This window comes from Cervus elaphus, chromosome 12, assembly GCF_910594005.1.
Source record: "Cervus elaphus chromosome 12, mCerEla1.1, whole genome shotgun sequence".
NCBI lineage: Eukaryota > Metazoa > Chordata > Mammalia > Artiodactyla > Cervidae > Cervus > Cervus elaphus.
Genome location: NC_057826.1, coordinates 17,363,195 through 17,375,226, shown reverse-complemented (window position 1 = coordinate 17,375,226; position 12,032 = coordinate 17,363,195). Strand labels below are relative to the sequence as shown.

Below are 12,032 nucleotides of genomic sequence, written 5' to 3'. Positions count from 1 at the left end.
GAATTCTGAGCATGGGTAGTGAGATTAGCTTTGTATGAGAAGGAGATCCCATCGCTTGACTACCAGCAAGGAAAGTATTATTTTTGGATGCAATGAATTCTTTATTTTCTGGAAATTGAAATATATGGAATATTAATGTTAAATCAGGGAGGGTCATCTGTTGTGACAACCTATTTGTTATAAAATCTTTTGGTTACTATCCTCTAGTAGTGTTCTTTTCTCTTTGATTTTTTTTTTCTCTCTGATTTTTGAAATGACTTAAGGGCAGATATATTCAACCAGTGTTGATTTAAGGTGTCTCTATCTAGTTCCTATCTTTCTCACAATCTTCTGTCTCTCAACTCCCATTTTTCTACTGGTATGTTGGTAGTCTTTCCAAATCCTTGTGAATTTTCAATATGTGAAAATTTCCTTGTGCTAATAAGTGTTGATCTTCATTAGGCTTTTTCCCCTAAATTTCCTCTCCTAATTTTAATTTATTGGATAAATATTTTTTAACCATAATGAACTGAAAATAGAAACAAGAGCATCCATATTCTTTTCTACATTACCTTCTTTTAGTTTTAACTTTGGTTTAAAATATTTTAGACAACCAGATACAGATAATAGTAAAGGAAAACCCAAGTACTCACCTCCCAGCTCATGAAACATACTATTAGAAACACAAACATACTGTACATACCTCGCTAACCTCATTCTCCTCCCTCCTAAATATGTGTGGATATATAGCCTACTTATTTTTAGTTGGGATATGTGCTGGACACAGAAAAGCACAAAACTATATGAATATACATTTTGAAGAGTTATTAAGGAGATACTCACCACCCAGTCAAGAAGGAGAACATTGCCAGCTTCCAGGCCTTCCATGGGTTTCTCCTTGATAAAGAAAACCTCTGTTCTTCCATATGTCACCACTGTGTTCAATTTTTTTTTTTTTTTTTTATATATTTATGTATTTGGTTGCATCAGGTCTTTGTTGTATCACGTGGAATCTTTTGTTGTGGCACATGGGCTTAGGAGTCGAGGCGTATGGACTTAGTTGCTTCAAGGCATGTGGGATCTTTGTTCCCTGACCAGGGATTGAACTTGTGTCCCTTACATTGCAAAGCAGATTCTTAACCACTGGGCCACCAGGGAAATCCCTGTGTTCAATTTTTTAACAATTAATTCTTTGTTTTCTAAGTCCTGGAGAAGGAAAAGGCTACCTACTCCAGTATTCTGGCCTAGAGAATCCCATGGACTGTATAGCACATTGGGTCTCAAAGAGTCGGACACGACTGAGCGACTTTCACTTCACTTCACTTTCTAAGTTTAATCCCCCAAGTCTCATTCCAGAAAATAAAGAATTCATTGCATCCAAAAATAATGCTTTCCTTGCTAATAGTCAAGTGGACTTTAAATGAGTGGAATCATATGAATGTATCTTGTTGTTCCTTTCTTCTTTTACTCTATATTTGTGAGATTCATCCTTGTCAACCTATTCAACCGCATAGCTGCGGTTTGTTTGGTTTCATTGCTGTATACTGTTCTATGAGTGTACCACAACTTCTTGATCCATGCCACTATTGATGAATATGTAGTTATTTTCCAGCATCATATTATGACAAACAGTGCTGCTATGAACTGTATTTAAGAACAGGCTTTTGTATGTGTGTGTGGTTAAAATATATATAGAATAAAACTTACCATTTAACCAATTTGGTGGGATTAAGTTCATTTACTTTGCTGTGCAACTTCATTAGGCTTTAGAACTGCAGTGCTGTGCCTAGGCTTCTACTTTAATTCCTATAATCTTACTGGTTATCTCCTTCAAAAAAGAGAAAAATGAACCTGCATTCTATGAAGATGAATGAAACCCCTGAAAACATTGGATGCTTTAGCACAGAAGTGTAATTCCTCATTATTTTGCAATTAGAATCTTTGGAAATTCATCCCCTCCCGTAGAATAAAGCTTTAGAAACAAGTCTTCTGAATTATTTCTGCATCTGGTATAAACCCAGAACCCTAATGAAACATGTTGATGATTCTGTACAGTTTCAATTGTGTTGCAGGCTGTGATTTTTCCCTTAATGACTGACCAGACCTCTCGAATACATGTTATAAAAATTAGAGCTGCATCTTTTCCCAAGTAAAACAGTTGAAAATTTAAATCCTATTCTTGAGTTACTATTTACTTAGCCTCAAAAGGACAAAGGTCTATAATGTCCAAATGTGGATGGTTTGTTATTAGTTACTGCCAACCGCCAGAGGAGTCTGCCCCTTACATTTTGATTGATGTCCTTTAGAGCTTTAGCTGCCTTTCACACTCTGTTCTTTTCTGAGGCAGATTTTATATTCATAAAATGAAAATGCTATTTGCTCCTGTTAGGGTGTTAGTTGCTAAGTGATGTTACAAGGGTGTTAGATACTGTGTATCAAAATGGTGAACTCCTTGGAGATAGCTACTACATAAAGCTGTGGTATTTTCCCTTTACTAGATGATACTCCAAATCATACGAACTCCTCCAAGGAGGTTCCTTCCTCGGCTGTGTTGAGAAGCCTTCAGGTGAATGTGGGTCCAGACGGAGAAGAAACAAGGGCTCAGACTGTACAGAAGTCTCCAGAGTTTTTGTCCACTCCAGAGTCCCCTAGCTTGTTGCAAGATCTACAGCCAAGTGATAGCACTTCTTTTATTCTTCTTAACCTAACAAGAGCAGGTATTCTTTATTTTTTTCTGACCTCTACTCATTCTTAAGAAAAAAACTTGGAGGCGGGGCAGGAGGGTGAGGAGGAATAATTAACTTAGTCATACTAGAAATGGAAAGAAGCTATTATTTTATTATTTTGGAGAATTAGTGTAGTTTGGTGATCAGTTGAACATATAGAGGAAAAAGGCAGACTCTAAGATGACTTAACATTTTCTTGTTTGGTGGAGTTAAGTGGTATGTTCAGCTAGATGGTGCACACAGGTAGATCAGGATGGGGGAGAACGATTTGTGCCTGTTGATGTTTAGATTTCACAGGAACACTTCGGAGAGTTAGAAACAGGAATCCAGAGTTCTAGAGAGGTATGGTGTGCAATAAATAGTTTTTAGTGCTTACCAGCATTTGGGAGCTATATGAAACAATGAGCATGAATTCTTTGATTTAGGAGTAGTCTGGAGCATAAACAGAAATGAGGGCACATCTGGGACCCTGAAAAAAATTTTAAGGGGGTGATAGAAGAATGGGAAGGAGCCAGTAGAGAGGGATCAAGAAAACTGAATGAGAATGATGTGGGGAAAGCCACATTTAGTATCTTTTCTTCTGTGAATCATACCAAATACTACAAATTGGGCCAGTGAGATGAGGACTGGAAAGTGTATGTCTGGTAAACTTAGCAAGAGCAGTTGTTAGTGAGGCAGGGGAGATGGAGCCTAGAGTTAAAAGAGGTGGGGAGTGGACAGCAGGTGAGAAAGTAGATGCACAAGTTAGAAGTTAAAAAACTTCAAGAAACATGACTTTAAAGGAATAGGTGAGAAGGTGATATTTAGAGTCATACTTGAGATTTTCTATAAAAAAGAAAAATCTGGGAGAGGCTTGAGCTTAGACAGATTGAAAGGCTGAAAGGGAAGCTGTAAGGTGGCCACTAAGGAGGAATGGGTTGAAGGTGGTGAGGCGATAACTAAAAGATAGGATTGGATCCTAGAGGTAAGGGTTAGCCGGGTTGCTAAGAAACATACTTTGCCTCTGAAACAGGAGGAGGTAAGATAAAGACTAGTCTCTCAGCTGGGAGTAGAGAGATGATGACCTAATCTTGCATGAGAACAGAAGCTTGAGGTGAGGCGTGAAAGTCTGGAATAGCTGATTCAGGACATGGAGAGTTTCTGAGCCAGGGTCAGTCAAAGGGATTACTTGATGGATAACTTGCATATATCCTCTTGTTTCTTCCAGGTCTGGGCTCTTCAGCCGAACACTTGGTATTTGTACAAGATGAAGCAGAGGATTCAGGGAATGATTTCCTCTCCAGTGAGAGCACAGACAGTAGCATTCCCTGGTTTCTCCGGGTTCAGGAGTTGGCCCATGACAGTTTGATTGCTGCTACTCGGGCACAGCTGGCAAAAAATGCAAAAACCAGCAGCAGTGGTGAGACCCCTGTGTTATTTTCCTTTGCAGTATTCTATGCAGAGATTTTGGTAAGACAATGGCTATCTTTTGAGTTGCATATAATCCAGATTACTTTATTGGTGAGAGCAGAAGGCTAGAAATGTGTAAATTGCATATCTTATATTCTATAAAATAACTCAGCCACGCCAGATTCATGTGCAGAACCAGCTAACAATTGTCAGCTTTAAATAATATACCGAACCCTTTTTAAAAGAAAAAATTTTTTCACAGATCTTGGTGTTATCTTCAGTTGATTTTGTACTGTTCTTTATACTTAGAGATTTTACACCATTATGAAATCAAATGGTTTTATCAATAGAAATAAAACCACAAAACAGATAAAAATGAAATTAATATTAAATCAGTGTGGCAGATGGCAATGTTTCACTGAAACTAGATTGCTGCTCATGGAGGTTTAGCAATTATCAGCTACCATAGTGCTGCTTTTGAGGGGCAGGCAGAGCAAGAAGGGTAGAACCAGTTCATCAGAAAACCTCTGAATATCCAAATAGGGTATAGTGTGGTTTTTCTTGGGTTCAGCATGCCTGTACTATTTACTCTGGGCCACTTTTTCTCTAGTAATTTACAAAGTGTGGTCGCTAGGTCATCTGCATCACCAGTAATTTAGAAATGCACATTATCAGGTCTCATCTTACTGAGTCAGAAACATTTTTAGTTTTTAGTAAGCCCTCATTATAGTTATGATGCATGTTAAAGCTTGAAGACCATGGCTCTATTCAAGCCCCTCCTAAACCACTGCAAAACCTTGGCCATAATATTTTTTTGTATTAGATCTGCCACTGTATTTTCTCATTAACCTGTGACTATTAAGGTAATACAGTAAAAGATTGAGGTTAGGTACATACTGTCATTACCACAAACACGCGATCACTTTCATCTAAGTTGAAATAGAGAAATATTTTAGTTTTGTATGTGGTGCTGTATATCAGGAGTCCGCAAAGGACCAAATAACCACCTGTTTTATAAAGTTTTATAAATAAAGTTTTATTGGAACACAGGCATGCCCATTAGTCACAGACTGTCTATGGCTGCTACTATGGCAAAGTTGAGTAGTTGTGACAGAGACCGTATGGCCTCAAAGCCCATAATATCTTCTGTCTGGCTCTTCACAAAAAAAGTTTACTGATTCCTGCTCTATACGATACTACTATCATGAAAATTTTATCCCAAATGCAGAGACCTTACCCACATAACTGTAGAGTCTTGGAAGAGTTTTCAGTGTTCTTCAACATATACAATATAAGGTATATTGAATTTCTTTGTCTCTCTTGCTCTTTTTGGGGGATAGTGTGCAAAACCAGGTCATAAGACAGTTCTGCAAACAGTGCTTTGTTTTCAAAAACAAAGTGGTTTAGAGAGCACTTCTTTGGGAAACTTTTTAAACTTAAATACAGGGCAACTCTTTTCTGAAGGATTTTTTCCCCCTATTTTATGATTATATTGATGCAAAATTGAATGCACGAAGCCCTAACTGTCACTGGTTTAAATCTCTGGATAAGCATGGGTTTTTACAGATCTTTTGTTAGAAATTAATTAGCTGGAGTTCTGGAGTTACTGGGAAATTTTCTTTATGGTATATGCACTTGTGTGCTGTCTAAAATTTACCCATGTTTTGATTAAACAAACAAACTGTTTACAGTATTAAAAAAGAACAAGTTAATTCATATTAACTAGCAAAAGTCATCTTAGGTTCTGCTCCAACCTGGGAGCAATTAGCATTTGGTGAAGTACAGCAAGGAGAATGTAAGGCAGGAAGAAAATAAGATTAATAGATGGGACAGATACTGCCTTTGATCAACTGTCAGTTTCCAGAGTATGGTAGGTATAACATGTTATCCTCCTCTTGGGTTTTGACAGGAGAAATTTGGAAATATGAATCTTATTTCTAAGGTATTTGTAATGGAAAGATAAACTCCATATTTTTATAATAGAATTAAGTGGTTGTGAATCTTATTTCTCTAATGATGTCCAAAATCAATGTGGATGGTGACTGCAGCCACAAAATTAAAAGATGCTTGCTCATTGAAAGAAAAGTTATGACAAATCTAGACTGTATTAAAAAGCAGAGACGTCACTTTCCCAATGGAGGTCCATAGAGTCGAGGCTGTGGTTTTTCCAGCAGTCATGCATGAACGTGAGAGTTGGATGATAAAGAAGACTGAGCGCTGAAGAACTGATGCTTTAGAACTATGATGCTGGAGAAGACTCTTGAGAGTCCCTTGGACAGTAAAGATATCAAACCAGTCAATCCTATAGGAAATCAGCCTTGAATGTTCATTGGAAGGACTGGTGCTGAAGCTGAAGCTTCAGTATTTTGGCCACCTGAGGCAAAGAGCTGACTCGTTGAAAAACACCCTGATGCTGGGAGAGATTGAGGGCAAGAGAAGGGGGCGACAGAGGATGAAATGGTTAGATGGCATCACTGACTCAGTGGACATGAGTTTGAGCAAACTCAGGGAGATAATGAAGGACAGGGAAGCCTGGCATGCTGTAGTTCATGGGGTCACAAAGAGTTGGACGCAACTTAGCAACTGAACAATAACAACAAGTGGTTATGAATGTTTTTCTCTATTGATGTTCAACTATGTATTGAAGAAAATGAAAGAAAGGATGTACCACCTGCTAATTTGGAATTTATTTAAAGTTTTAGTTAAACTAATTTCATTTAAATTTAAGGAAGTCACTGCAGTGTATGTTCCTCTCCTCACCTCCTTTTGTTCTTAACAAAAAACTTGAGCAGATACTATCTCTCACTTTTAAAAATGTGATTAGAAATTTTAAAATGTGCTGAGTTTTTGCATTCTTAAATATTTCATAACTGAGGAGGGGTGGTACAGGTAATGAGAAGGTGATTCTTATTCTCTAGAGTGACAGAAACAGCCACAGTGACTTCAGAAGATAGAAATCTTAGGCTGGTCGTCTACAAGAGAAATTACTACTGTAAGTCCATGATTAAGCCAGACTGATTGCTCCTTCTTAAAATACAAGTTTTGATTGCCTAGAGCATCAGGTGATCTTCTGTAGGACTCCACTTCTGGTGTTGCCATACCTGCTTCCTCACCAATGTGTAATGCAAAGTAGGTTGAATGCAGCTTTTTTTTTTTTTAATTAAACCATTTTGGATATTTCTTACATTTGTCAAAGAGGCCTAGTCTCGTGGCATTTGGTAGTTCTGTGGAGTAAGTAAGGGGATGGGGATGCAGAGCACAATCACTTTCTGTTGTTAAGTGAATATACAAAGATCGCTGGGGAAGGTGAAGGTAGATATGTGATTAATGATCACTAGCAGTGGTTTTATTGTTTGAGCCAAAGTATCTGAGCAGAATCCTTCCCTGGGTTACAAATATGTGATTCTGTTACAGGAGAAAATGTCCACCTTGGTTCTGGTGATGGGCAACCCAAAGATTCTGGGCCCCTTCCTCAAATGGAGAAGAAGCTCAAGTGTACAGTTGAAGGCTGTGACCGGACATTTGTGTGGCCAGCTCACTTTAAGTACCACCTTAAAACTCATCGGTGAGCAAACCTGAAATTCCATATTTGGAACTCAGGACTGTTGATGTTTCTGAAGGAACTTGATAGAAATCCCCCCACTTGACAGATTAAAGGAAAACAGAAGCTCCAGCTCACTTGTGGTTAAGATGTCTTTAGTTCTTTAATAGAGACATTTGCATTGTCTTATTTACCTTGTTCTTGACAAATATTTAATAAGACATTTGTCACCTAAATGTCTTAGAGCAAGAGTGCTCAAAATCTCATCATAAAACATAATTTCTTGGAGAACTTAATAATACATAAGCTTAAACTCTACTCTGAACCTATGAGATCAATGTTTTCAAGAAGTAGGGCATCTGTAGTTTTAACAAACTTAAAGTGATTCTCATACATCCAGATTTGGGATTTACTATCTGTTTTAAGAGTCAATAGGAGCTTTGACTTGTTCTCTCTAGCAAAGAGCATTTTCAGGCTTTGTTGCTTATGTGATTTTTTTTCCCTCCAGAAACGACCGCTCCTTTATCTGCCCTGCAGCAGGTTGTGGGAAAAGCTTCTATGTACTACAGAGGCTGAAGGTGCACATGAGGACCCACAATGGGGAGAAGCCCTTTGTGTGCCCTGAGTCCACCTGTGGTAAGCAGTTCACGACAGCTGGAAACCTGAAGAACCACCTGCGCATCCATACAGGTGCGTGCAACCTCAGCACTCCTGCAGGCCATCTGCTGCTTGGCTCAGCGCTTGCTGGCTGTCCTTAGTAGATGAAGATTGGGGTTGTTGCTAGAACTCTGAAGATGAAATTTCTTTTTTTCAGATGCTTCAGGGTTTTCAGTTATTTCAATAGCATTTATCATCACCTCTTCGTGAGAATGAACAGTTTGATTTCTGCCTCTAGTAGCCTTAAACAGAAAGAGGATATAAGGCCTTCTCTAATACAGTGATTTGATGAGATATGGACAAAAGTGAGTCTTTCTAGATATCCTTGAACATTACACAGTTTTAATTTTGGTCATTAACATTTATTGAGTTACACAAACCACACAGATCCTATTTTAGGCGCTAACTAGGGTAAGGTGAGGGGAAATACAAAAGCTAAGATTAATCCCTGACTTTGAGTTAACTTTTTTGTTAAGAGCCTCACAGCCTGAGAAACAGAATGGAGAAGGGCCTTGTTTTGGGGGCAGATGGCATGTTAATATCAAAGGAGCAAAATAAAGATACCCTGACTTCTTAATCTAAAAGTTTAAGGGTGACTTTCCAAACCCCTTAACCAAGCTGTGCTAACTCGCTTGCCAGAGCTTAATCATTGAACCTAAACTACTACTGTAGGATGTGTAGCTATTCTTCCCACTTACTTGCTATCTTCTCTTTCTCTTCCTTGTTTATTCTTGCCTTGCTAAAATGACAGCAGGTACAAATAAGTGGCATTTAGAAAGTGAAAGCCAAGGTGAAGCCACATGTGTTCTGGGGATTTCCTCTAGATTGACATTACCACTGGGATATGTTTTACGAAAGAATAGCTCTGTTCTCAGCTCATTCTTGAAAGGATAAACTATTCTTGCTCCAAGAAAGCAGTTTGAATAAAAGAACAAGAAAAACATCTATCTGAATAGCTAAGGAAAGTAGAATTCATGATGCCTTATTAAATTCAGTAACCTCTTTATCCTTGTGCCTCTCATCTTTGTAGTATTTGATAAAACTGAACATCATTTATTCAGAGTGTGACCTGATTTTCTCTCTTCATTCTGACTCTTGCTAGCTCTCCCTTGTTAATCCAGTTGTGGACCAATCTCAGAAGTTTGAGTTTCTCCCATTTTACTCGATATGCTCTCTTTGCAATCTCAGGCTTCAATTTAATCATTTCTTCCTGGATGCCTCACAGATCTGAATCTCAATAATTAGCATAGTAATAAAAATTAGCATTTATTGAGGCAATTTAATATGTACTAAGCACATATACATTGTCTTATTTAATTTTCAAAGTTCCTTCATGCTTTAGATATTGTGTTTATTGATGGAGAAACAGAAGGATAGAGAGTTAAGGAACTTGTCCAACATTATGCTGCTCAGAAATGGTAGAGCTGGGATTTAAATTCTGCTATGACCCTAGAGCTCTTCCAAGTATTTTATTTTTAAGTGCTGACAGCTCATTTTATTTCAGATGTCAGAATTGACCTCAACTCTTTTTCAGTAGTAATGGTAGTAATTAAAGCTGCCAGTTTTAGTGGTTTACCATGAAGACTGCTGTGTACCAGGCACTATGCTTAATATATTTAACTTGTATCATTTCATCGAATCCTCAAAGTAATATTTTGAGGTTGTATTATGTTAATTTTATAGATTACAAAAAATCATTCTCAGAGATTTTAACTATTTTCTCCATACTGATAAGTGGTTGTGGCAAGACTGGGACTCAGGATTAACTGGCTCATGCTCTTTAACCATTCTGCAGCAATGTCTCTTGAACCTCCAGTCTTTATCTCAGCAAAATTACCATCCTCTCAGTTTCTGAACAGGAAGGCCATCTCACCTAAGCCAGCTTGACGAAAAGATTCTTGCCACTAGATTCTGGTTAATCATTTTTTAAATCCTTTTTCTAAGGTTCTTGAGTTCATCTTGTTAAACATTTAACCTTATTTATTAACTGGAATTTTCTTTTCTCCTGGCATTCTATCATATATATCAGTATATTTTTTATTCATTTGGCAACTTTTGGAGTGCATAGCATTCTGAGGTTAGGGTGAGTATACAGATATGCTTTCCAGAAAGTTACAGACCAATGGGAAATCATAAGCCTTAAACTGTGTGGTACAGTCTGAAAGAACAGTGCAGTCTAGAGCTGTGCCCCTCCCTCCGTCAAGGCCCAGCTCCTATCTTGTCACCATGCCAGCCTTACTTGCAGCGTTTCCATGTTTCTCCTTTACTCTCTCACACTGGTAACAGTTCTGATACAAGATGTGTTTTCCTAAACCAAGCAGTTCTCTGCAACACCATCTGGGTGTCTACAACTGAACAACTGAATTCTAACACTGTCTGAAGATAGCGTCAGATCCCACATCCTCAGCCTCACAAGACTGCCACTTACTTCAGATGTCAGTTTCAACCTCAGTCTGACTTGCCTACCAGTTGGAGGTTCCCTTGACAACCCCCTCCCCCACTTTGGATTTGATTATTTGCTTTAACAGCTCACAGAAATCAGGGAAACATGTTACCACCTTATTAAGTAATAAAGGGTATGATAAAGGATACAGATGAGTAGCCAGATAAAGAGATGCATAAGGGTGAAGTCCAGAAGAGTCCCAAGCACAGGAGCTTCTGTCCCTGTGGAGTTGGGGTGTGCCACTTCCTTGGCACATAGACCTGTTCACGAGCCCAGAGGCTCTCTGAACCCTGTACTTTTGGGATTTTTATGGAGGTTTCATCACATAGGCGTGATTCATCATTAACGCATTTCCAGGCTGTCTCTCCTCTCTGAAAAGTGGGGGTGGAGCTGAAATTCCCAAGCTTCTAATCTGGTGACTAGCTCCCATCCAGGAGCCCACCAAGATTCATCTCATTAGAACAAAATACTTTCCTATCACCTAGGAAATTCCATGGGATTAGGAATTCTGTGTCAGGAATCATGATCAAAGACCAAACACTAGAACAGCAGATTATCCTAGTGCTATTATCACTTAAAAAGTTATAAGGAGTTTAGGAGCTCTACGTTAGGAGCTGGGATCCCACAGTAAATGTTAGAACAAAAAATTCTCCTACCACCCCTGTGTACAAGCGTTTTAAGAGCTTTGTGTCAGGAGCCAGGAGCAAAGACCAATATATATTTACTTATTTCACACTTGTCATTTTCTGAACTTGCTCTGGGCACTCTCAGTTTCAAGGCTGTGTTCGTACTAGTTCTTGTGCCTGAAATTTCCTTTCATCCTTGTCACTTTTTAAGAGCAACTTAAATTCAGCTTTTTAAAAAAATTTAACCACAATAGGAATTTCTTCCCTTTATAAATACATGTAATCAGTTTTTTATAAAGGAATTTATATTAAAGTTATTTATGAATACATTTATTTCTCACTAGGTTGTGACCCTTGGGAAATATGGACTGCATCTCTGATTTTTTCATTTTTTATTTTGAAATATTTATAGATTCATGAAGAGTCACAAAAAATGTACAAAGAATTCTATCTGTGCTTCACCCAGCTTCTGCCCAAAGTGACATGTAGCCATAGTACAGTATCAGGGCCAGAAAGTCAGTAGTGCCGTCAGTCTTCAGTTTCACCATGCATCTTTCATTTTTTAAATAACAGTGCTGTAGAAAAGGAGAGATACAGAAAAGCACAAAGAAGAAAATAAACCATAATACCACTGTCGTGATATAACTACTGTTAACACATTGTCACAGATT

The 12,032-nt window shown here is 38.2% G+C and overlaps 1 protein-coding gene across 5 annotated transcripts in view; it reads left to right on the top strand.

Annotated features, from left to right (window-relative positions):
- Window positions 1–12,032, top strand: part of ZNF410 (zinc finger protein 410) — a 41,706-nt gene that overhangs the window by 18,506 nt on the left and 11,168 nt on the right. For all 5 annotated transcript variants that reach the window (XR_006343862.1, XM_043919195.1, XM_043919192.1 and 2 more), the window contains exons 4-7: window positions 2,478–2,696; window positions 3,913–4,104; window positions 7,509–7,659; window positions 8,144–8,325. Coding sequence is in view for 4 of the 5 variants with exons in the window: in XM_043919195.1 (XP_043775130.1) it covers window positions 2,478–2,696; window positions 3,913–4,104; window positions 7,509–7,659; window positions 8,144–8,325 (744 nt within the window). In the remaining variant the exon portion in view is untranslated. The remainder of the gene's footprint in view (window positions 1–2,477; window positions 2,697–3,912; window positions 4,105–7,508; window positions 7,660–8,143; window positions 8,326–12,032) is intronic.